The sequence below is a fragment of the Poecilia latipinna genome, unplaced genomic scaffold, assembly GCF_001443285.1.
Source record: "Poecilia latipinna isolate Pla-1442-1.1 unplaced genomic scaffold, P_latipinna-1.0 Scaffold358, whole genome shotgun sequence".
In the NCBI taxonomy this organism is placed as follows: Eukaryota; Metazoa; Chordata; class Actinopteri; order Cyprinodontiformes; family Poeciliidae; genus Poecilia; species Poecilia latipinna.
The window spans coordinates 262,451-289,023 of record NW_015112974.1 but is presented as its reverse complement, the minus strand read 5'-3'; the positions used below and the strand labels follow the sequence as shown (position 1 = coordinate 289,023).

Below are 26,573 nucleotides of genomic sequence, written 5' to 3'. Positions count from 1 at the left end.
TGTTGCGATAAGTCCCACCCCTTCCAGCTCCATTTTAATCCCACTCTGCACAGCGATAACATGTGGATGTTTGTGCATTACAGTAATTAAACAAGCTGTTTTTTTTTATTATTATTTTCCCATCAGGCCTAGAGGCGGCGGCGCTGCCACTCATTTGACTTCAACACGCTCGGCGTGCCATCTGTGAGGCCAAAGCCTTTAATCAGCCTTAAGTCCAGCAGACGGAGCAGCAAAGGTCCTTAAGAGCTTAAAAAGCAGCACAAACTGAATACTTTCTCACATTCACACATCAGATGTTTTCACTCGGGATAATTACCGTCTGCAGGACGCTGGTGTCTCTGCTGACTTTAATGACAATCGTTGGTGACGCTGAAGGATGGAGCTACACCTCTGCAGCATTTATAACGAGTTAGAAAGGATAAAATGACACTAAGAGCTGCAGTAACTACTGAACAAACAAGAGAACAACAGCGGTTAGCGACATTAACCCTTTAATAGATGGACATGAAGAGAAACAATTTGAAATGTCTTGAAATATCCGCCATCTTGCTTGTGGCATTGTTTACATCTGTCAGGAAACAAACCAGCTCAGGTTGATGTTTACCTGAGCTGGAGGTCTGCCACCTGGGGGCGTGGCCTACCCAGAGTACTGCAGTCGCACCTGTCCGCCATTTTCTAATCTACCTCTGACTGTAGATGGAGCTAAAACATCCAACCATGGAAACATCCACCTGTTAGGGACAAACACACCTGTTGGCCTCCAGGTGTGTCCCTGCCTGGGACAGAGCCCCACAGGTTGACCTTCATTTGACCCACCTGAGCCCAAAGTTTCACGTTTTTTCGACCAATAAGTGTGAAGAAAATCTGTCACCAAGCAGAGACAGGTGAAATCTGGGACAATATGTCCAGTGTTTGGAGGACAGGTTTCTGCAGACACAGTGTAAGCTGAAAGTGTCCCGTCAGAGGACATTTCTCCGCAGACACACCTTGCCTCAGGCTGCTATAATTAGCCGCCTCTCTGGCTGCTCAGCCCGCATATGTTTTGGCTTGTTTGGCTCCGCTGCTGCTCTCACTTCCGTGTTGTCTGTCACCGTAAAGCAGGAAGCCAGGCAGTTTTATATGGGAGTTAATCTGCGGATGTTTACCTCCAGGTATGTCCCTCTCTGCGCTGCTTTTAGCGCTAATGTCGCTGTTAAAGCTCCGCAGCGTCTCAGCGGCAGCTCGGTGAAAGCCTCCCCGGACAGGAGGAGCTGTTAGGGGGGCTGTGGCTCCGTGTCAGCGGGCAGCGGCAGCCCGGAGCGGGGCAGCCTGGCTGGGCGTTAATTCTGTCTCTCGGCTCCGAACAGGTGATCCGCGGCTTCCAGACACTCTGTACCCGGATACCAGGTGAAGCGGAGCGGCGGCAGGAGAAGCTACATGGAGGCTAACTGACGGGGCTCGGCTGGAACGGTCTGCGGTACTTTAGCTCCACAATGCCCGCCGGTAAGCGCTGTGTGACCGTGGGACTGTGGCCGTGGGGGTGCGTGGACACGCTGGGGGAACAGGGTTCGTGTTTGAGTGTGAAACTGCTGCGTTTATTGAACTAATTACGAGAAAGCCACCAGGGTTCAAGGTAAACACTGGAGTGGTGAGTTCACGGACACGCGTCTGTGTGGGATTCCTGTTGTCTGGTACTTGACGCAGAGGTAAAGAGACGGGTTTCCTAAACCTGGGGTCGGGGTCCCACTCTGGGCCGTGGAAAAACTAAAACACGGGTCTTCAGCTGATCACTTTTTTTCTTCTGTCATTGTTAAATAAATTAACTGTGAGGTTTTGGAACCACTGGATTAAAAATATATTGACATGGATGAAGTTGGGAGGAAGAAATGCATGTAAAGCTAGGAACACAAAACTGTCCCTTTGGATTTATTTTTGTGTTGCTTATAAGTTTTTACTTTAGTTTTTTTCCTTGTACAGTTAATGTTTTTGTTTTATTTTAGCAGAAAAGTAGTTTGCTAAAAAGCAACAGTTGTTAAAAAAATCAGGAAAGGACAAATATTACACAGTATACTTGAAATATAATCAAAATAGTAACTATATATATTTTAAAATGAAAAGTCGGGTAATAAGAAAACTAAAATGGCGACTTTGAGAAAAGTAATAAAAAATACAAAAGTGTGAAATAAAATTAAAAAGGTAGAAGTCGTAAAAAAGAGTGAAACATTTTACAGAAATTAAACGTTTACAGTAACAATGATTATAAATTAAAGCCATGAAGGTCATAAAATATCCTCAAATTACGGAAAGGTTGAACATAGTTATGAAATAAAATGATGAAGAATAAACCTGGTAATGGCAAAAAACGAATATAAACTCAAATAACTCGTCTTTATTAACCAAGAAAGTAATAGTATTGTAGTAATTACCAAAATAATGGAAATATACCGTCAAATAAAAGCCTTGCAATCAGAAGAAAATGATAAATGTGAAACAAAATCAGTGAAAGAACTGCAGCTCAGGTTTTAAACTTCTGATTGAAGCATTAAAATACATATTCATAAACTACTGCATGTGTTTTGTGACGGATGAATAAAACATCCTGTTTGAATGCAGGTGGTTCATCAACTCTTGTTTTAAAAAGGAAGTACATTCACTTGCAAAACAAATTACTTCCTCACAGAATAAAAATGTCAGTTTTACCTTTTGTCACAAACATTCAGTTTTTGTAAAAGTGTCTAAAAATGATTTTAAACCCAGAGAAAAACTTTGATTTCAAACACCAGAACCTGTAGATTATAAAATGTTTGAATTATGGTATCCGTTTCTGTGTTGCGTTTAAAATGGTCAGGAAATCAGAGTCTTCAGGTGAGGAAGCGGTCTGAGCTGCATGGGTTGGAGAAGCAGAGCGTGTTGGAGGCTGGATCCGCGCTGCGGGACGCGCTGCGGTCTCCGAGGAAATTTAACAAATGGGTCACTTCAGCAGGAGACACCAGAGAGCTTTTCATCTTCCTTTTATCCTCTTTAAGAAGAGCCGAAATTAGGAGGAAGGAAGAGGAGCCATGTTGAGGCTTTCATGCTTATTTTATCCCGCAGGTTCTGATTAAAGTGACTAAAGGGGGAAAATCATTTCTGGGTATTGTTCTGGTTCTTTCTCTTGGTTTTTATAAGAGGGAATTTAAAGGATTTGCATGAAAATGTCCAAGATGGCCGCTCATCCAGGTGTGGTCAGATTATTTCAGGGGTTTTTGTTGGATCACAGATTGGATCAGAACCAACGTCCTGAACTGTTTGACGCTCTTTAATTTCAGTTTTCTGGTTCTTTCATGCAGACAGGAAACGGAAATGAAGGCCAAATAAGAGCATCAGAGAAGTTAGAGCAGGAATCAAAAATAAAACTTGGAGATTAAATATTAAATCTTCAGATTTGGGCTGAAGATCTTCTAGGTTTTTCCTACATGGAGATGAAAGTTTCTGATGAAATGCTTGATGCTTGAGATGAAAGCAGCTTTGTCGTCCATCGCTGCGGTTTGTCTGTACGTCAGATTTACTGGCGTACCAGAAACATGCAGGACGATGAAGCACAATGGTTCTGCTCGGATCCTTTATGGTTTTTTTAATTTAAAAAAATATATTTTAAAAAAGCAATTATGTCTATTTTTTAATTCTTGAAAGGTTCGGCTTCAATGTAAAGTTTCTGTGCATCAGTGTGGACTGGACTGGTCTGGGTTCGGTTCTGTGTGATGGTCCGGGTTTGGTTCTGTGTGATGGTCCGGGTTCGGTTCTGTGTGATGGTCCGGGTTCGGTTCTGTGTGATGGACCGGCTTCGGTTCTGTGTGATGGACCGGCTTCGGTTCTGTGTGATGGACCGGGTTTGGTTCAATGCTGCTGTTCCTCCGCACCGTTCAGCTACATCTTCACCGTTTCCATGGAGACAGCAGAGCTCCACTGGAGCTTCCTGTGTTCAGTTCAGGGCTCAGAAAACATGGAGGAAAGTTCTCTGGTCCGACCAGAACAAAATGAACTTCTGGACCGGGTTGTTCAGAACTCATCCAGGTCTTTAATGTCCAGTTTTGTCTGGAGCAACAGCAGCTGAAGAAATGATGAACAAACATTTATTTAGGAAGAGTTTTAAAGTCAAACATGTAAATTCATCTTCAGGCTTTTATTATTAAACTGTAACAGTTTTATTCTGTTAAAGTTAAATCCTAAACGCGTTCTGGAAGAATACAGGAAGTGTGTGTGTGTGGGTGTGTGTGTGTGCTCTGACAGGAAACCAGCTGCTGTTTAACGTTCCTCCTGTTGAATCCCGACTCGGCTCTAGAGACGAGCCGAACAGGAAACCAGAATCTGGAGCCAAAAAGCCCAACAGCAGGAGCATCTCTGCAGATAGAGCATCTTTGTTTTCTGGAGGTGATATTTCAGCCTGCTGATGCGCCTCATGTCTGCCAGATAATCACTCCCTGTGGTAAACTGCTGATTGCATTAGCGGTAATGTGACGAGTGCAGTATTGATCGCCGATTGGTTAAAGTGGCAGGAGGAAGAAATGAAGAAGCAGAAAGTCTCTGCAGAAAGAAGCCAAGAATAACTTTTGGAGTCATTGTTGGCTCTTTAGCGATGAACAATATGGTTTATCATGATCCCAGAATCATTGTCTGCAATATCAGTAACAGAGGAAATGCTTGGACTGCATTAAATATGAGCTACATTAACATCTCTGCTGCTGTTTAAGGCAGGAGAAAAGATCAGCAGGAAACTAAAACTAAAGTTGTTTCATTGTGATAACAGCAGATTTACTAAATGTAACTTTTATTACAACAACTATCTTGTTGGAAATTATTATTTTTTCAAATAGTTGGTAGTCTAATAACTATAACTAGGATCATATTGCATTAATGCTCTTTCAGTGACGGGCCGCTGCGTCCTCGGTGCACAAAGCTGCAGCATCTCAGATCCTTCCCGTCATCACTGCAGCCGTTTCTGTGTGAGCTGCAGGTCATCCTGGTCTGCAGGCTCCTGAAGCGTTAGCGCCTCAGTTAGGCCGTAATGCAGCGGAAAGATGCTGCGCAGCCTGATAAGATCATCTGTGATCAGCCCAGGTGCATGATGGGATTCCTGCTGGGAGAAACTTTATTTCCTCCTTTATTGGGTCGACGCCTTCATGTTCTCCTGAGCTTTCCAAACAGCGATCTGCTTCAGGAAGAAGAGAAGAACTTTACGTTTTTTCCCATGTGAACCCGAGGACCTCCACACTTTTCAGTTTTCCAGTTAACATTGAATTAGGCTGAACTGGGATGCTGAATCTGTCTCCTGTTGGTGAATGTGGCCTGAATGGAGCAGCTGCAGGCTGATGCGTCCCGAACCGGATCAAACGCGGCGCGGCTTCCTGTGCTCTGAGGACGGTTCCTCCCTCAGTTGTTGCCTCTGATTAGTATTCATAGAATAAGACGGTTTGTTCTGCAAAGAAGGATTTTGTCCTAAATATAACTTCAAAGCAGCGTGGGCCTCCCTCTGTTTCCCTCCGCCGGTCGCGTCTGTCAGCTTTTATCTCCGTTGGCTGGTTGTGTGACGCTCAGCTTGTTGCTTTTCAGCACTTCTGTAAGGATTTTCTCCTTTCAGATGTTTGCTCAGCATCAGGCTGCAACGTGTGAAATATCTGCAGTGCAGCACCTGCTGGTTTCTGCAAACACCAAACTTCTGATTATGCTAAAATAATCCGGATTGGGCTGAAATGGAGAAGGAGAACTTCAGGATGAATCCATCGCTGCAGTTCATTTCTGAAACCGAAACCCTGATGGTGGATCGGATACGATACAAACCTTTTGAAATGAGGTTTAATGGTTTAAATCATACACTGTAAAAACACAAAATCTTACCGAGTATTTTTGTCTGGAAATATCTCAGTACACTAGGAATAAGAACGGACTTACAAGTAACTTTTCAGCAAGAAATAGGATCTTGTTTTAAGTCAATAATAAATTTTAATAAATAAAGAAAAATAAAAGAAATAATCTGCCAGTGGAAGATTTTAATTTATAATCTGGGAAAATGGCAGATTATTTCACTTTAAACTAGTTTTTTAAATTTTTTTTATCAATGTTATAAAATTGTTTATTTTGCTGAAAAGTTATTCTAAGTTAGTTTTGTCTTATTTCAAGTCTACTGAAATATTTTCACTAGAAACTAGACAAAAAATACTTGGTAAGATTTTGTTTTTGCAGTGTAGCTAATCTTAATCTTTTTGATTATCAGATTATTTTCCTACTAAGTGTTTCTTAAACGAGTCACTATGAAGCAGGTACCTACCAACATGGCTGCCAGTTGTTAAAACCTGCCTTCAAAATAAAAGCTCTGGTTTGAAATGGTTAAAACCAGAATATGATCAGTCTTGTGACTAGTCGTTCTGTTTGTACCTTCCTGCTCCACCTGGTCCAGTCCTGATTTATTTCTTGAGTCTTTCGTCTCATAAAGAAAATTAAATCCCAACAGATTAATAATCTCTGGCTGCTCAGAGACACGCAGAGCTGAATTAAACGTCATGAACATCTGCTTTGTGTCGATCTGAAGCGAACACGTGGAGACCTGCCGTCCCTGAAGGACGGGCCTCTCCTGAGGAGCGGAGTGAGAGCTTTTACCTTTCAGATGGAAATCAGGAGCCGGGTTTGTTCGGCTGAAGTGCGGCCCCATCATGTGAGGAGACGGCTGACATTTACTCCCCCACGTTTCAGCTAAATGGCTGAGTTTCTGCAGCGTGTCGGTCTGACCTGTTGACATTTTCTCAGGGAAAAATCCAAAGTTCTGCTGTGCTTCACCTCTCTGTGGTTCGTCTTTGTTTCCTGATCAACAGCCGTTTTAAGGATGTCTGTGACGAACCTTTAAACTGCATGTTTACAATGAAAATCCTTCGCTGGACTCTGAGGCTGAATTTCTTTTCCTTTTAGAGAACGGTTGACTCCATGTGAGCCGTCGGTTCTGCAGTTTGTCCTTTTTAGGACGACAGTGGATCAAAGTATGAGATGGTGACCTGCAGCACAGACCTGGCGTCTCGGTTATTTACAGCCGTGGCCGAAGCGCTTCAGTGATGCACATGAAGTCACTGAAAGTCTCAGTTATTCTGCAGAGGAATCGGATGCCTGGTAATCAGTTGGAAAGATGTTTAATCAAAAAGAAAATTAAATTTTTGTGCAAAATAATCATTTAATTTGAGCCTTCTGGTGTGGAATGCCTTCACTGCTGCCAACTTTTTCAAGTTGAGCTAATTTATCTAGCTAGCTTGTAGCTAGCTTAGCCCATACTTCTCCCTCCATGTTTATTTTTTTTAAATGGATGACTTTGCCACATCATTTATACCAGTATGCCATAAACGTTGTTCACAATTATTCAGAATAATGCAATATTTGGATTTATTAATCTTGCTTTTTGTTTTGTAAAAAGCATTAGCTGCAAATCTGCTAGTCCTTAGGATTAACAGCTGCTATCCGTCATCATCTTGTTTCCTCATCAAAAGATTTATGATAAATGACACGTCTGGTTTACATCCTTGTCATTTGACATTTTTTCAGTGAAATCAACTAAATCAAAGCGATGTTAGACTAACGGTCTGGTTTTTGACTAGCTTACAGTTAGCAGTCATGCTGAGGGTCATGTTGGAGTTTATGAGGCCTCCCTCAGGCTTCAGGTTAAAATCAGTCTGCAGATTGAGCTGGATTACACAACCTCAAACCCACACATACTTACACAAAAAGCAGATGGTCAGGTTTTCTAAAATATGGAAACCCTTCACCTGCAGGTTGTCCAGTCAGGTAAAATGATTTTAACGGCAAACAAACCCTCTCTGCTCATCAGGGTTTGCTTCTTGAGTTCTCCTCTGAGGAATAATTAGTTTAGGGGAGGTTGCACACTCCGGTCTCTGCAGAGCGGCTGCTGCTACCGTCGGCGAGGGGAAACACAAACACCGCAAGGTCAGCGATGACTGCCGGAGTCTGAGGCAGGAGGGGGGAGAGAGAGAGAGAGAGAGGCTGGCCACGGAGACAGCAGGAGAGACGGAGGAGCGGAGGTCCGCCTGGGAGGCCGTTCACTGCTTCACCTCCAACAGGATGGATTCAGAGAGCAACGAGTCCGGTAGGAGGCTGTTCATTTCTGACTCTGGCAGACAGATGGAGGCCGAAGGGTCTGTGGACGATCCCGCGCTCGGTCGCGGCCATCGATCTGCTCCTGAGGCCCGATAGCCAATCAGCGAGCTGGGTCCGCCTGACCGGCGCACCTTGAGACCAATCAGAGGGGCCGCTGAGACCAGGTAGCCGTAACGAGGAGGGACGAGCCGCTGCAGGGCGCTGATTGATGATGGTGATGGTACTAACTGCTGTTATGGTCTGCCCTCCTCAGAAACTCCTGACTTATTAAGGATTTACTCTGAAGGTTAAACAGGCAGAAAACATGGCGTCTCCAAAGCAGTTTAAACTTTTAGACAGGATTAATTTACTCCTCTGTCTCTTTCAGTGGTTTCTGTTTACAGTAAGATCATCCAGCTATGATCTTACCTTCATTTCTGGATATTAATATTTTCAGGGGAAGAAATGTGGTAACGGTTGTCTGATAAATGATTAAATCTGCTGTATTTGACACAAATCAGTATTTTTTACTCCCATTTGAACTGTTTGTGTTTTACTGCCAGAGGTTAGTGTTGCTTTGTTTTTTTTTTTTTGTTTTTTTGGATGATGTAGTAGAAGTTCACGGCTTTCTAGTCTTAAAAACTTTAATTTGAATAATCTGTTTTAATATTTTCCATTTATGTGAGGAAAGCATTTCCCCCTACAGGTTCTTGAGTTTTTGTTGTGTGTAAATGTTTCAGATCATGAACCAGAGGAATAAATCAGGTTAAATTTGTATTTCCATCTAGAGAGGAGTTATCCAAACCAATCTGATCCCAGTAGTCCCGTCAACGCAGCAACAATTCTGCAAAGTAGAGCGGGTCAGAATCCCGGTGGTTGAATTTTGACATGTTCTGTTTTTCAGAACCGTTTTAATTCCTCCACAAAGGAAGAAGTTTGAGACGCATAACCGAGTCGTTAAAAGCACCGACTTGGTTTCAGAAAAGTTTGCATCCACTTGCACAAATCAGCGCTGTTTGAAACATGCCAAACCCACAGGGGGCAGTATAGCGCAGAGCTACCAATCGGATTGCTTCAAAACAACTACTACTTCCTGTTTTCAAAGTAAACATGGTGCCGGGAAGTTCAGATGTTGGGTTGAGCTCCGTTTAAATACCTTACTGGAATATAAAGTTAATAAAACACAAAGTGTTGGTTGGGAATCGCCAGGCGGGTCGCTCAGGTCCTGGCTCCTGTTTGTAAACAATAATTCATTTATAAATGTAAATCACTTAACAGTTTGTCATTTCCAATAATGAAATTAATGTGACAAAAGAAGACGTCTGTGAGGGAGCAGATCCTTCTTCACAGATCCGTTTGGAGCGTTTCTGATGGTCAGCGGCGGGTTTGCAGGGGAATCTGAGCATGAAGGATGCGCGGTTGTTTGGACGCCGTCCTTCATCTGCAGGCTGACAGATGTTTGATTGGCAGCGCGGCTGAAAGCACCAGAGGTCATCTGATGCCTTTCACGCTTAATTAAGTCCCTCCCATCCGTGGCGCTACCTCACTGAGAGCCGGACAGATTTCCTTTTCTGTCTTTGGGAGACGTGCTTGTCATGTTATTCCAAAACAGAAGCTGGGCTACGTGCCTGCAGACAGAAGCACAAATAACTTGATGTGGTATTTTTAGGATGGAAACAAAACTTGGATTCATTCAACAGAAGCTTTTTCTTAAATGATGACGGATTCACTGGTGTCGTTTTACTCTGAATGGTATACAGAAGTTTATAAAGTCTCCCGATTTTATCTGGTGGTGTTTTTAGGCTCCATTATTGTTTTCAAAGCTGTATTCAGTGATCTTCTCACTGAGCCTAAAAAGTTTAAATATGCTCAACTTTTTTCATAATTTTATGAACACAGAAAAACATTAAAATATATATTTATGTGAAATAATGGAACACAGCCATTCCTAGGTTGGCTAGCATCCAACGTTAGCTTGGCTACAACGTTAGCTTGACTTCTCTTAGATTAGCTCATCTGCTCCTAGGCTAAAATTAGCTTGGTTGTTTCTAAGCTAACAGTAGTTAGGCTGCTCCTAGGCTAAAATTAGCTTGACTGCTTCTAGCTAGGCTAAAATTAGCTTTGCTGCCCCTTGGCTAGCTGGGTTCTTCCAGACAAGCGTTAGCTTCACCATTCTAAACCAAAATTAGCTTTGCTAAACCCCAAGTACGCATCTACGTCCAGGGCTAGCTGAGGATTCCTTCTCTTAGCAGCTAAGAAAATGAGATTTCTCTCCATTACATCTTTGTTTTTTATGCTAAACATCATTTAGAGATTGATTATGTTGACTGGTAGCTAAACTATCATGATCAGAAGATCTGATTACCATAGCTGCTAAAATATTTTCTGTTCACTGATTTATTCAATGTTTGAGTATATTGATGGAAACATAAAATCCTGCTAAATGACAGATAAACATATCTTGTATTTGCTAATATTAACTGGTTACCATCACATTTTACTGAACTGCTCTAAACTGGAGTAATTTGTTTCTGGGAACTGGATCCCAAACTAAAAGGATTAATATTTCTTTGCTTTTATTGTTGATTTATTTTTCATCTGGCATTAACCTGTTGTAACTATGGAGTCTTTCTGCTATTCATAGAACCACCTTGGTTATGGCATTGCTGTGCAGGTCTGTTAAGTTTCTGCTGTTTCTTCCATCCATCCATTTTCTTTACACCCTTGTCCCACAGTGGGGTCGGGACAAGGGTCCTATCTCCAGCTATCGTTCCAGGCGAGAGGCGGGGTCACCCTGGACAGGTCGCCAGTCTGTCGCAGGGCAACACAGAGACAAACAACCATGCAGACGCACCTAGGGGCAATTTGGAGAGGATAATTAACCTGATAGTCATGTTTTTTTTGGATTGTGGGAGGAAACCGAAGTACCTGGAGAAAACCCACCATGCACAGGGATAACATGCAAACTCCATGCAGAAAGACTGGGAATGGGAATCGAACCCAGAACCTTCTTGCTGCAAAACAACAGCTCTACCAACTGCGCCACTGTGCAGCCCTCTGCTGTTTCTTATTTACCATATTTTAATGCTAGCTGCTGTTTCACGTAACTTGGACATAAATCATGGTATTTATTGTTTCTTCAGGGGTTAAAACTGGTGAATTTACCCATTTCTGTCAGAACCAGTCTTAATGTCATTGCTTTTAGGATTTAGTTTGTATTAATTATGAATATAGTCACCATGTGGATTTTGGTTTAGCCTTAAATTGAAGCTTTTATTCATAAACATTCAGTTTTTTAACTTGACTCATCCATACAGCTTTTCTAGATCATTTTCCACTCAGATTGTATCGGGATCCTGGTTTAAGGTTAAAATGAAGAGATGTGGGAAGTTTTGTAGATTTCCAAATTAAATTGGTGTAAATTGAGACAACGCTGGTTTCCCAGAATCCCCGGTTCCTGGAATCGAACTTCCAGGATTAATTTAGTAATTACTCTGTGTCCTGCTCATTTTCATCTGGTCTGATCTGAATTCATAGCGTCAGTGGATGTCTCTCTCTCATGACCAGCAGTTTGAATCCAGTCACACCAGTTTAAAGTCTTCATTTTCTCTGCAGGTTTATTATGGGATGGCGTTACTTTGGACTGGCGGATCCAGTCTGTCGTCCTCTGGCTGTTTCTGCCTCACTGGACGATTAACAGACCCGGAAAGTTGACTTATGATATAAACTCAAACCCTTCTAACCTGGATGGGATAAAAAATTAGCAGAACAAAATTATAGAGCGGCACAAACGGGATGTGCTGTTGCCATGGAAACGGAGATGTTTTTGTCCTGATTTGACACTTGCTCCGTTTTTCCCTTCGATGCTGCAGCCTGTTGGAAACGAGAAGAGATGCATTTTTTATTAGTTTGTAACAAAATGGGAAGATTCGGTCCGTAACGTCTGGTTCTGCTCAGAGGGAAACTGATTTCCTCCGATTCTTCAGGAAGGAGGAATCAGAGGCGAACATCTTTTATGTTTTTATCCAAGCTGCGTTTTCATTTGAATATTAGATAAAATCTGCATTTAAGCAAATTTAATGTTCCACAGAAAAATCCATAATATAGGAGAGGAGTCGCCTTTAATAAGTTTTAATTTGATCTGCTGCATCCTGATTGGTTATAATTAGGTGGAGGGAAAACTCCAAAAAAATGTAGGAATGTTTCTGATCTCCATTATTATGAACAAAGATGGAGAATAAATATTGACCTTTTTGGGATTTATTCTACGGCTCCAGCCAATTACTTTAGTTATCAGTTATTCTGATGTGATTGGAGGAAAAAATGAAAACATTCTGCAGATTTTTCATTTCAGCTTAAAAAATGCAAATAAATAAATTTTTTAAAAATAAGTAATATTTATAAAAGGGCATTCTTTCAGTGAAAGGTTGATCATTGGTAGCAAACATCTGCAGATAAAAGCTCAGCCCTCTGATTGGTTCCCTGTTTGGAAGCAAAAGGAGATTCGCAGATTTTACAGAATCTAAAACTCAGATTTGCACACTAAAGTTTTTATCCTAATTGTTTATATTTTGTGCAGTTTGTCTTAATTATGGGTGTGAGTACATTGTTCTTAGCAAGTTTTAAAAATACTCCAGTTAATTTATTTATAAATTAGTCGATAATTTTTAAATAATCAGTTTGATCATTTCAGCCGTTTATTCCGTTTTTTTTTTTTTTTTTTTGGCCAAATGTTGGTTCTGCCACCAGAAAAGTGAGGATTTGTGGTCGGTCTCTAATTTTAAATGTTTATGTCGCTTCGTCTCGTCAGGTTAGCAGCCGGCCTCCCCCCTCCCCCACCTGTTTCTGCTTGTGCTTCAGTTTCTCTTTAATTCCTGTCGGTCTTCAGGGTTTGTTGATCTCATCTCATCATTTTGGCTGCAGTCGTCTGCAGAGACTCACTGTCTGGAGGAGGGATGGAGGAGGATGGAGGAGGATGGAGGAGGACGGAGGGATGCAGGAGGATGCAGGAGGATGGAGGAGGATGGAGGAGGATGGAGGAGGGAGAAGTGACTTTAAATTGGTCTCATTTGTCTCTGCAGCCAGCCGTCCCTCCATCTCCCCATGGGCCTCTTTTCATCCTCTCCATCCTCTTCTCCTCATCCCTCCATCCTCTCCTCTTCTCACCGGCTGCTCTGCCCTCTTGGTGGCTGTATTTTGCCGGTAGACGGATGGCCGCTGTCTCTGCCGAGGCGAACGGACCGCGGCTCCTGGCTTTAGGATCGTTATGAACCTGACCTCCCTGATCCGGAGCAGCAGAACCTGCTGGTTCTGAAGCTTCTTTACTGACCTGAGCAAATAAACATTATGAATCGGAGAGGAGTTATAATTAGAAAGTTTGTCTTTTTGTTTTTCCTCTTTTTAAAGGGACAGTTTTCCAGCCACACAGAGACATTTTATAACATTATCAAGTAACTATATTAGCTTAAACTGTTGCATATAAATCAAATACGACTTAAAAGAAATTTGACTTTGTAATTTAATGCCTTGAAATTGGATCTCTGTCTCTTTAAGAAGTGGCTGGTCTTTCTGAAGCTCCGCCTCCAGGAAGTCATCATTAATCTTTTACAACGTTTAGCCTACGTTGCTTTGAAGCTCCTATAACGAGCTCAGCAGCTCCACCAGAGGTTTGCTAATCGCTGCTGGCTAGTCTGAGGAGCTGGGGGAGGAGCTGTGCCTGGAAGGAGGGACTAGGTCCACCCAGGCGTTTTGCACAGTTGAATGGTTTCCATGGAGATTATAGGATTTCTCAAACATGCATTAATTTATTCTGTCATAAACATGTTTTTTTAGAAACTGTTATTAGTTAAATGAATAATTAGTATTTCAGTTTGGGAAGACGTTGTGCTGTGATGACGGTAGAAGTGGACTCGGTTTGAAGCTGGTGGAGCTTCAGCAGCGGTTATGTCTGCAGAAACGTGCGGTCGGGATGAGCAGCAGCAGATTTATGATCCATCATGTCTGTTTCCTCCAGGCCATGAAAGCAGCAGCCGGATCCATAACCGTTATTCATTCCTTCATTTGTTTGGCTTATTAACTCTCAGCTGTTTCAGTTTTATTTGTTTGGACTAAATATCATAAACTCTCTCTGCTTATAAGCGCTGTGACCTGTCACCTTCGTCTTAATAAAGCAGCAGGATGATGATGGTGATGATGATGGGTATGAAGGTCAGACTGAGGCAGGTTTTGGAGCCTGTTTATCTAAAGAAACGATCTCAGCCTTCATAATGTCATCAGTGAAACCAGCTGATCTCTTATCAACTCAAAGTTTTGTTGTTTTGTCCCACGTAAATCATCGTTCCTAAATCTTCATGGACGCCCTGATGTCTCCTCTGCAGCAGCTGGACGGACGTCCGTCCTCCGAGCCGTTTGGGTTGTTCTGGTCCTGTCGGAGGTATTAACCAGCAGGGAGGGAGCCGCGTTTAATCTTTTAGATTATGTGCCTCTGGTGGTTCGGGTGTAGATTAAAGCTCTGCTGGAGCTTTTCACTGAGCTGAAGTGTTTATTTAAAACTGGTTTCTACCAGGAACAAACTGCTGGAAACATTTTACTCTGGATGTGAGGAGGTCACAGAGTTTTAGTCTTTGTTTTATTCTGACCTGTGGAGCATCCAAAGAAAAGATCCAACTCAGATTCGAAAGGTTGAAACAAAACCCGACAAAGAGTGATTTTGTTTTTTTTTTTTTTTTTTTTTTTGCTTTGTTTGGGTGTAAACATCACAAACTGGCAATTTGAAAATTACACTTTAAGCTGCAGAGTTTTTGTTGTGGTTGTTTTTGTTGTGGTTGTTGCCAAACACTGCTAATGTGTGAACATTGTGTTTTAGTGTCTGCGCTTTAGGTACAATTTAAATTTACTCTGGGAAAGAGGAACTCTTTCTAAACCCTTTGAGGTTTTGGATAAATAATTTGGTTTTGGGTGTAAAAGTTCATGAGCTGTTCAGGTTGAGACCAGATGCATTTCCAGCATCGATAAAATAAACCTTCAATGATTATTTACACACATTAAGGAAAAACATCTCAGCCCTGAACATGTTTCAAAGCAGGTCAATGTTAATTTTTCAGATGGTCAGGAATTAAAACTTGAGGTTTGTTTCAGTCGTTAATTAAACTTAATGCTCCTGTTTCCTCCCGGATGTGAATCAGTCGCCATCAGATATGAACGTTTGTCATCGTTTGTTTACCGTTTGCATCTGATTTGCATGGAAACCCGGCCGCTCTGCGTCAGGTGAGGCCCTCCTGAAGCCTCTCCGGTTCCACAGTTTCCCTTCGCCTCGTTGGGTCACATTTTCCTGTGAACAACGCGGCCGGTAACCCGAGCCGCCGCGGCCGGGCCGGCACCGCAGAGGCTCGTCTTCGCCTCACTGTGAGGTAACTCCAGGTGATCGGAGTCACACGGCTGAAGCCGATTGGCTGAGCCTGCCGTCCGTCACACAGGTGCAGCCGGACCGGCAGCAGAGTCTGAAGGTGTGGCAGATGGACACATGGTCTCACCTGGGGAGGCAGAAACGCAGATCTGCATGTTTTACATGTTGGCGTCTTCTGAAGATCTGGAGCAGAATTGTTTTGACCTGAGGAGTAAAACTTCCTCCCATCATGCCGTCTCTCTGTGACGTTCTGAGGAGATACAGGCAGGTTCCTCAAACCGAGGCGGACGGAGCGTTCAACTACAACCGGGCCTCAAACAGACGAGGATTCCCGAATGCCGGTAGGTCCGGAGATCCTGGAAGGTGGGTGTGATGCCAGGCGTCTTTGAGCGTCTCCTGGATCAGATGATTAAGTCATGAAGGAGGTGATTCATGTGTTCATGAATCTAAAGGTTACACCGTTAAACAGCCCAGAGTTAAAGCTTCAGATGACGAGTCGATACTTCAGCTCAACAGAAATGATTCAACTCAGTCGGACTAAAAACCAAACTATGAATTCTCCAGACGTGAACCAAACCGTGAGGAATCGTCTGTTCAGTCGGTGAACCTTTTACCTCAGAGGTTCCTGAATGAAAACTCCTCACTGGGTCGTTTATTCAGCCCATCTGGTCTCCAGCTGGTGACTGGATGAAGGACGAAGAGGTCGTCTGTTTGGACCCTAAAGTTCAAAGGTCACGGGCGAGTTTTATTTGTTTAAAGCCGTTAATTCAACTCTGATGGATGCTGTGTGTGAATGTTTAAAACAAAGCCATAAAGCTCTGCCATCTGTAAAGAAAAATATTCAGTTTGTGTAAATCTTGAGCTAATTAAAGCCTCTGACCTCTGCAGCTGAATTCAAATAGGATTCAGTTTCTTCTTCTACATATTTAACATTAAAGACAAACAACCAGCTGGTCAGAATCGTTCAAACTGGTTCTGTTTGGTTTTTAGTCCTTTCTGTTGGGTTTTTATTCATGAGTCGTTGGGTTACGTTGGTGACCTTCTCAGGTCAGAGCCGCGTCTGAACGTGTGACTTATTTTACGTTTTGGTGCGTTTCCCCCTGACCGCTGCAGATGTTTGTATCCTCGCTGCGCTGCGGTGATGGATCTGATCGGCTGTAATCGCCTTCCCTCGGCCGGCCGAGTGAAGCTCGTCGGTGTAATTCATCAGTCTTCTGCTGCGCGTCGGGATTATGCCGTCCTCTCCTTGCAGGTTCGTCAGCGGACACTAAACCTGATGCATTGCCTCAGTTACCGTATCGAAGGCATGAAGCTCTCAGCCAGAATAAACTTAAACGTTGTTCATTTTCTGCTGCTGGCGCCGCCTGAGAAACAAACAACTGAATCCAGTCGTTTATTTTCATTCAGCTCCCAGTTACAGTCAGAAGGTCGGATCTTCATCATAAACGCCGAACGGGTTCAGATTACTGACAGTAATGTTGGCCGGAAAAATGTGATTTACTTAAAATCCTTGGGAAAATTTCCACTAACATTTTTCAAGTGGATATTGGTGCTTTACTTGTTTATATCTAGTAAATTATATTAATCGCACAACTAAGGATTTTAGAATAAATTAGATCAATTTAACTTGGGTCTTGTTACATGCACTTAATCAAAATACGTAAAATCAATTAACTTTTTTTCACAAAATATCAATTGCAGTCAAATATTAAGTAAATATTTTACCTTGTTTGTATTTAGATGTTTTATTTTAAAGATTAGTAAATCTAACTGAATTTCTGGTAACACTTTATTTGAAGGGAGGTGAATAAGACTGACATGACACTGTAATAAACATGTCATAACACCTGTCATAAACATGAATAAGCCTTCATGAATATTTATGACTGTTGTCATAAAGCGTCATTCGGTAAATTATGACACTTTTAATACAAAGTTGACATTATTCAAAATGCCTTTGTTATGACAATTTGACATTAACCAGGAAATCATTACTGTTTAAACTTTACCTTTAATAACATAAAGTTACCTAATTTTTAAAGTGCAATCATTAATACTTTTATAACAAATTTATATCAGTAATGATTTCTTGTTTAATGTAAAGTTGTCATAACAAAGACATTTTGAATAATGTCAACTTTGTATCATGACAGGTGTTATGTAATGTTTATGAAGGTGTCATGACGGTCTTATTCAACCCCCTTCAAATAAAGTGTTACCGATTTTTTTTATTTTACCAGATAATAGAATTAAGACATATCAGTTTCCATATAAATTAGAATTAATTTTTACACATAAAATAACAATGGTTGAAGTCAGACGTTTGTAAGAGAAGCAAAGTTTCAGTTTAGTATCCTTTACAAAACCAGTTTGGATTCTTTAAACCAACCAGTTCAAATGGACTCGATCAGCGTTGCCAGGGCAACGGATCAGATGTGAAATAAATGATCCCATAATCTTGTTGATCGAAACGTCAAGCTGCAGTTTTGGAGCTGCAGCTTGACGTTGTTTTATTCTAGCTTGATGTTGTCTTCCGCTAGCTTGACGTTGTGTTATGCTAGCTTGACGTTGTCTTGCGCTAGCTTGATGTTGTCTTGCTCTCGCTTGACGTTGTTTTGTTAGCTTGACGTTGTTTTATGCTAGCTTGATGTCTTGCGCTCGCTTGACGTTGTTTTATGCTATATTGACGTTGTCTTGCGATAGCTTGACGTTGTCTTGCGCTAGCTTGACGTTGTCTTGCGCTAGCTTGACGTTGATTTGCGCCAGCGTGACGTTGATTTGCGCCAGCGTGACGTTGATTTGCGCTAGCTTGACCTTGTTTTGCGCTAGGTTGACGCTGTCTTGCGCTAGGTTGACGTTGTCTTGCGCTAGCTTGACGTTGTCTTGCGCTAGTTTGACGTCGATTTGCGCTAGCTTCTCGTCGATTTGCGCTAGCTTGTCGTCGGATTGCGCTAGCTTGTCGTCGGATTGCGCTAGCTTGACGTCGATTTGCGCTAGCTTTACGTTGTTCTCCGCTAGGTTGACGTTAGCCCCTCCATGGCAGTAAAACCTCCCAGATGCTTCCATCTCAGCCTCTGCAGGAGCCTGATCATGTCTGACAGGAATTTACAGTTTCAGGTCAAAACCTATAAATAAGCTTATGAATATTTAACATTTCTCTCTGCTTCAGGCTTCTGATGTCCAGACTTTAACTTCCTGCTGAAATCCCGTCGGTGTTGATGTAGTGTTGACGCCCGGCTGCTGCCAGTCATGAACAAGCTCTGCTCCGGCAGTTCTGCCGAAACGGGTTTTTTATGAAGTCGCCTTTAACGAAGCTTTTCTGGAGCAGAAAGTCGCTGAGCGCCTGCTGGGAATCGAAGCAGAGCGATTCTTTTCTCCCGCCTGGCGGCAGAAATCCGTTTCTTCCTGTTTGGTATTCGGGTCTGGGGTTGAATCGATTCATCTGTTGAGCTGAGCTCACCTCATCGAGCCGCTGTTGACCTTTGACACTCTGAGCTCACCTGACTCACCTGGTTCAGGTTGTTAAACGCTGTGTGTGTGTGTGTGTGTGTGTGTGTGTGTGTGTGTGTGTGTGTGTTGTTACTGGAGTCCACTCAGTTGTTCTCACTAGAAGAGAGGAGGAATCGCTGCACAAAGCAGATTGATTTAGTTTTAAAAGTTTCTGGATCTTTGATTTCAGAAAACATTCAGGAATGAAAATAATTTTTAAAATGTCTGTGGACATATTTCAAATTTTACCCTTTCTAGCTCTTTTTCAGCTCAACCACCTTTATTTATTCATTTTTTCTCTTTTAATTTATTTATTTTGCCGCCAGCATCCATCCAAGCGTCTATTTATTTTCTAACTGTTATATATCCTTCCAGTATTTATTTTTATTTGACAGCCCCAAAGAAAATTGTATTTATGTCCAGCATAAAAACTCCAGAGTTCATGAATTTGTTCTCCATACATATTTTTATTTCTATATTTTCATGTTCGTACTTTATTTTATTTATTAATGCCTTAAAGCCCAATTATTTATATCTGTGTATTTATTTTTCCTCTCACGATTTATTTATTTAACATCCCCAAAGCAAAATGTATTTCCTTATTGATTTACTTATTGATGTAAGTAAATCAGGTTACCGTATGGTAATGATTAGAATCTGTCTGTGGTTCGGTCAGAACCTGTCTGGGTTCTGCCTCGGCCTCCAGCCGACCCGCCGCCGACCCGATCTTCCTCGCCGTGACTCTGACTCATCGTCTTATTGACTCACTGAAGCTGGTTTGTGTTTGAAGACGGGTGGCGGCTGGATGCAGAGGAAGTCGGGCTGTTGTGTGGCTGAATCATGCTGGGCCGGCGGATCCAGAACCGGTTTTGGTTCTGGAGGTTTTTAAGCTGCAGCAGGTTCTGGTGGTTCTGACCCGACATGTTTGTCTCGTTTCCCAGGAGTGTGTGGCTGCTGCGGGCCCCTGAGGCCCCGGTACAAGCGTCTGGTGGACAACATCTTCCCTCTGGATCCCAAAGTGAGTCCAACAGGGTTCAGCACCGGGGGTCCAAACTGAGGCCCGCGGGCCAGAAGTGGCCCTGTAAATGATTGTGTCAGGCCCCTGACCAGAAGTTAAGACTGGTAAAAATGTTTGGCCAATGAAATGGAAATCAGTTGATGACACAACGGATAATAAGTCTGAAGGAGTTTTTTATGTTTTGGATTTTAATGATATGCAGATTTAATTAAAATTTGGTTTAATTTTTGAGCAGCTAAAAACTGAAGAATAGGAAAAAAATTCACAATTAACACATTTTTGCTTTGTAATGAGTTTTGTGGCCTGTCAGTGGTTTTATTTTTCCGTCCATCGGGGCATAAAGTTTGGACACCTCTGCTTCAAAGCTGCAGAGTGTAACTTTTATAAAACAGTTTTTAGAGATTTGTTGATCATCATGTTATGAGACAGATAATCTGTGAAAAAGTCAAGCTTCTCTGCCTTCTCCCAGAGAACCAATCAGAGCCAGGAGGCGGTTCTTGGTGCTGTCAATCATCCCCCTGGCTAGCAGTCTGCCATAAATGCTAAGGCTATTTAGCATAGCCACCGATGACATTTGATGAACAACTTTTCTGAAACATTAAGTTGTTTCTCCTCCTTCAGCGCATTTAGTAGCGTGTTCCCAGTATTGATTGACAGCACTAAGCCCCTCCTCCTGGCTCTGATTGGTTGTTTCTGGTGCATTTCTTCAGCTGGGACATTAGCTCCGGGAGGAGGAGGTTGATGTTTTCACAGATTCTGTCTCATGCCGTCTGCTCATAGCTACAGATTTAACAAATATGTACAAAACATTTTGTTTTTATGAAAGTCGCGTACTGCAGCTTTAACGTTTTAATCTGTTTTATTATGAATTAGACGTTAAGTTTAGGTTAAAGCTAATGAAATAAAAACCATGGAGACGTCAGGCGGTAGATCTGAGCGTCGTCAGTTAATCTCTGACGGTCTGATCTGGGAGGAACGTTCTGAGTCCGGACCGCGCAGACCCGTTTTCTCCGCTCTGCTTCTGCCAGGATGGCCTCAGCAAGTCGGACATGGAGAAGCTGACGTTCTACGCCGTGTCGGCGCCGGAGAAGCTGGACCGGATCGGGGCGTACCTCGCTGACCGGCTGAGCAGAGACGTGGTGCGGCATCGCTACGGGTGAGGAGCCGGTCCGAACGGAGCCGGACCAGAACCTGGAGTCTGGGTCTGACGGCGGCCATGTTGCCTGCAGGTACGTGGTGATCGCCATGGAGGCGCTGGACCAGCTGCTGATGGCGTGCCACTCCCAGAGCATCAAGCCCTTCGTGGAGAGTTTCCTGCACATGGTGGCCAAGCTGCTGGAGTCCAGAGAACCGGACCTGCAGGTTCTGGGAACGAACTCGGTAAGCAGCGCCGCCACCGGGTCACACACGGGTTTTCACCAGAACTCACTCTGAACTCGCTGCTGTTTGGAGAGACGGAAACTCGACTTCTGTCTCCTTTACGTCTCCAGGAGATTCAGAAACCAGTAGAGATGGAGCTTAAAGGAAATCAGTTTATCATTTTAATACAGATAATAAATGACTTTACTACCCAAACCTACGCCCATGTGCCAAACATTGAATGAAAAATAAAATATAAGAATTTTCCCAAGTTATTTTATTATATGGTGACACTAATTAATACTATCATTATCAACAGTATTAATTTAACATATTTAATTATTTAATTTTATTTCCAATACTGTTGTTTTTTATTTGTTTTTTATGTTTCATTATTTGTTTTTTATTTTTTTCCCATATTGTGTATTTTGTTAGGGATTTATTTATTTAGACAAATAAAAAAATGTGTAAATAAAGGACAAAACAGGATGAAGCAAAGTGAAAATAGGAAAAATCAATGTATGATTAAAAAATGACAGTAAAATACGACATGCAGAATATGGAAAAACTAAATATAATGTAATAAAACATGACGGTAAATAAATGTTTAAATAAAAAACGTAAATTGAAAAATTAGAAATATTAATAATGAAATAAAAAGGGGAATTAATAAAAAGATTTGAAGTGAAATGCAAAAATTAACTGGAGATGATGTTGAATTAATACTGTTAAAAATGATGAATATTAACTTCTATTCAATCTGTGTAACCAAATAAGTTAAAGTTCAGATTTTTTTTTTTGGTGCAATATTAGCAATATATTTATCTCTTGCCAGTTTTGGCAGGATTAGCCCTCCATATCCTGACCAGGAGCAGCAGAGACGAAAACATGGAGGACCGTTTCTCTAGAGCGTTTATGGATCAGAACCACCTGATGATGATCCATTAATCTGGACATTTTATGGAATCGGTTTAAGTTTATTTGCTGCTTCAGAGCAGATCCAGGATTCAGGAGAGACGATGCTGCTGCTGCAGCATTGATGGTGCAGCAGCAGCATCGATGCTGCAGCATCTGGAACAACCTTACTGACGTTCCTGCTCTTTATGGTGCAGAAATCGAACTGCTGCTGGCAGTAAAAAACAAAAGCAGGCTGTGAAATGAAGTTTCATTTTTAATTAACTGTCTTTTAGCAGATATTAAAATCTTTTTCTGTCCCTGCATCAGGGAGAAGCGTGGCTGCTTTCGCTGTAATTGCGCTTTAATGTTTGCCTGCATGTGCTGCGCAATAAATCCCAGAAAATATGAGCTCATAATCCACAAAGTTAGCTATTAAACTCAAACTTATTACCTTATTTTTATGAAATGGGCTAAATATGTGAGTTGGCTGCAGCCCAGAGGCTGGTGGAGGTTTAAGAGCTAATTCTGCTCTCATTGTGGCCCAATAACGCAGCGAGAGGAAACGGTGAAATCATCCTGAAGCTGCTTCCAGATCTGTTTCCTTCCCTCTGAAGGTGAAATAAAAGTAGTTTCCTCTGGGTTCTGTCATCCCGGCTATTGCTGGCGCTCCATCTGAGCCGCGGGTTCAGATGGACCTGCATTATTTATGTGTGGTATTTATTCTGTGACGGAGGAGAACGATGCAGAACCGTGGCAGTTAGATTGTCCTCCTGGTGGTCGCAGCAGATCTGCTTCACGTTGTTCTGTCGGATCAGGAAGACTCGGCTGCTTCCAGTCCATCACCACCAGTTTACTTTATTTTATATGACAAAACTCCGAGATCGCAGCAACAAATATGAAGTTTAGAAAAATACATGAGCTAAAGACATGGAAGCAGAAAACCTGAAACTGCAGCATCCAAATGGAGAAATAATATCAGCTGAGTTTCTGTTACAAATGTGCACAAATATTCTGCTGCTGATAAAAAAAAACAAACACAATTTCGCATTTGCTGTGTTTCCATTAAATAAGACATTAAATTAAAATCAGGTGCATAAGTTTGTTTGGCAATAAGTCATTAAAAATCATGGCGGTTGTGCGTGATGTATTCATGATTCAGCCACGGTGCTCATCAGCCAATCAGAGGAGACGTCTGCGTCTCATCCAGGCGTTGGAGCGTCAAGCCCCGCCTACTTTGCTGAGGCTGCGGCGGTTTGGGGAAATTGGTCGGCCATTTTACATTAGAGAGATGGCTTCAACACATTGGAATGAAACGGCATTTTCTGAACTGAGATGCTGAGAGCTGAAAAAACAGACAATCATCCTCCCACCACTTCCTGTGGTCTTTGTCGTTTCTGCCAGTAGAAACATCTGTGGTTGATGAAAAGTGTCTCCATTGCAGTTTTGTGAAATAAATTTCGATGTGACTGAAAAACCACCTCATCCTAACCCAAAAACGTTTCATCAAAGAACATGAGTTTCTTTTCAATGCCATGTTTCCATTCAGCAAATTTATTACTTTATCTCCAGTTTGTAATTCCACAGCAAATGGAAACGCAGCTGCTGTTTGGTTTGCTGCCAAGTGGATGAAGGTCCAGGTTCACCGTTAAGCTTCAGAAGTCAGAAATGTTCCTGTCGATGTCGCAGCCAAAGAGTCAGTTTGCACTACGGGCGATGCATGTGGGCGCCACGCAGAAAGGGCGCCAGATCTATGGCAGCTGTTTGTGTAAATGATGTGATGCATCCTTCACATGCAAGATGATGATGTTTAACTTTTCTTTGGATGTAATTTCATCACATCTGTTCTTTTTATTCTGTTTTTGCACGTTTTACCTTCTTTAAGATAAAACACGAAGTTCTGCACGTCTGCTGCTGTTTTTACTGCTTTATATAAAAGACATTTATGACTAGAACTGTTGTGAGCAAAGCTTACATTTCAATCTGTGCTGCAAATCTGTTGTTTTTAAAGTTTTCCGATGAGAAGGTGACCCAGGAGAGGGAAAACAAGCCCTGGTGGGAGGAGGTGATAAATCACTCCGCAGGCAGCAGAACAATGATTCTTATTAAAACCCAAACATCCATCTTCACTTTACTCCTACCAGCTTATGTCCAGGGCTCAGATTCAACTTCTGATGCATCTCTGCCGTTTCCTGCATCTTCTTTCATCTGTCTCTGTTGAGACGCATGAAACCTCAGAGTCCAGCGTTTAGGGACCTAATAACCTGACGTCGGTCGATGGGTTTGGGAATAAAACATTTTATGATTTTGCTCCAAAAATCCCAAAATAAAATCAGAGTTCTGGTTTTCTTTCCATAATGAAACCATAAATTACTAAGATTAAAATTTTAGCCTCTGCAGTGACTCTGCCATGAACTCTTGATGAAACTCGTTTGTTTCCTTCTGTTGCTTCGTCCTCCTGTGGTTTCACACATTTCCACTCGGTTCACAGATGGTCAGCACAGTGTCGGCTCAGTTATCGCAGCTATTATTAGAAATCTTTGTTTCTGATGTTTCAACCCGTTTCTGAACCAAACTCTCTTAAACTGTAACTAATGTATGAAAAAATTCATTGATTCTGAATTGAGTATGTAAAAAATCACTTTAGCATCAGGAGAATTTACAAATATAAGAGTTACATAATTATAGATCAGGATAATTGTTGAAAACACAATTTTACAATAAAACCTTGAACTTTTAATATGAAACTCATCTCAGTTATCGACAAATTTATAATTAGCGAAAGTTTGTGTAGTAATGCCCAAACTTTACTGCAACTTACTGGGAACTTACCTGAACCTTGTGGGTTATTGTGCAAACCCCCCTAAAGCCGCCGGGCTCCTCTCCCCCTAAAGCCGCTCCTCCCAAAGTGTTTTCAGATCTTATTCCTGTTCTGTGTTTCCACCTCTATATGTTAAAGGTTATAATCCTTTAGAAGGTTGAAGCCAAAATGCTAATATTAACCTGGATTTTGAGGAAATTAAAAACTTTGACTAAGCCAAAACACTTGTGGAAGTTTTTGTCAGCTGTAAAAAGTGACTTAATTTGTGGGCGGCGGGGGTTGTTTCACGTCCCGGTGTGATGAAAATGGGTAAACATTTCTCGTTTGAAAAGCGTGATTATCTCAGCGTGAGAACATGGACCAGATTAAACGTCCCTGTTGCTGGTAGACGATCGAGCAAAGCTGTTTTCCTGCTGAGATAATTCTGGGTTTGAGTGAAAATGTCAAGAGACTCGTTTTAAAATCCTCCATAATTGGCAACTAATCTTTTTCTCAAATATTTTTAATGTTTGTCACAACTAAAATCTATATTAATGTCTGAGATGGAGAGCACAGAATCCCCCTGTAGGACATGAAACGCCTCAGATAATTAGTTCCCGTTTCATTTCTTTCAATCATTTTTCATTTTCAGGTTTTTGAACCAATTCTGGGAGTAAAAACTTTCAGATATCTTTATTTTGGCTCTACTTGCTGCCTGCGAGTCGAGTTTCAGCCCGGCTGATGGGAATGTGGCAGGCTGGTCAGTGTCTCTGTCGCGGCTCGCTGCCTTTGACTTTGAGAACGGATGCTGCTTCGTTTTACCAATTAGTCTGCATAATAAAGTTAAAACCAGCCCATTTCACTCGGCGGCCTTAATGTCTTCTCATTTCAGAGCGAGCGCCTCGCTTCACTCGGGGGAAACAAACAGAATCGTTTGAATCGGAGGCGTAACTGCTCCGCCGCCAGGCATCCAGCAGGCCTGAATTATCCTCACTGCTGCTCTGATGATGAGACCTGGACCAGAACCACCTGGAGAAAAGCCCTCAGTGAGGGGCTCCTTTAGCTCAGACCTGGGTTTTACCGCGTTAACTGCTGATGAAAGTCGGAGAGCTGCTGCTTAAACCAACATTTATGGAGTAACAGTTGGTCTGAAATGGGGGAGAGGAGCTGAAGTTGCTGCCGAGTCGAAGCGACACAAACGGGCCTGAAACGAAACACGAAGGTTGTGATCCATAAAAAACAAACTTCATGTGATTTATTAGAACCACAACTCGTCATGATTCCTCAGGTTTTAGTTTCCGCTGGAAGATTTGGTTCCTGATCAAACTTGACTCCTTTAATAGATTTTTAATTTTCTTTATCAGACGTTAAATGGACCTGGTCCCGCCGCGGTCGGGGCCTTGTTCCGGACCTGGACCTGGCTCTGGTCCCGCCAGACCAGGACCAGGTTCCGGTCCCGCCAGACCAGGACCAGGTTCCGGTCCCGCCAGACCAGGACCCGCCAGACCAGGACCAGGTTC

At 42.3% G+C, this 26,573-nt stretch overlaps 1 protein-coding gene and 1 long non-coding RNA gene across 12 annotated transcripts in view; both read left to right on the top strand.

The window, feature by feature from the left end:
* Positions 1–640: 640 nt before the first annotated feature.
* The window catches only part of efr3a (EFR3 homolog A (S. cerevisiae)), a 66,511-nt gene continuing 40,578 nt past the window's right edge, over positions 641–26,573 (top strand). For 9 of the 10 annotated variants that reach the window (XM_015036157.1, XM_015036156.1, XM_015036155.1 and 6 more), the window contains exons 1-4: positions 7,870–8,098; positions 19,924–20,000; positions 21,029–21,156; positions 21,230–21,380. In XM_015036157.1, the coding sequence (XP_014891643.1) occupies positions 8,074–8,098; positions 19,924–20,000; positions 21,029–21,156; positions 21,230–21,380 (381 nt within the window). In that variant the 5' untranslated portion in view covers positions 7,870–8,073. Of the gene's footprint in view, positions 1,152–1,346; positions 1,483–7,869; positions 8,099–19,923; positions 20,001–21,028; positions 21,157–21,229; positions 21,381–26,573 lie in introns of those variants that run through there. The other variant, XM_015036150.1, reaches the window with a different exon arrangement.
* On the top strand, positions 17,638–19,262 carry LOC106949717 (uncharacterized). 2 transcript variants are annotated; one of them, XR_001425437.1, is made up of 3 exons: positions 17,638–18,322; positions 18,470–19,050; positions 19,091–19,262. It is a non-coding gene; the product is annotated as an uncharacterized LOC106949717 (long non-coding RNA). The 2 variants fall into 2 exon arrangements; XR_001425436.1 differs by having other exon boundaries at positions 18,449–19,050.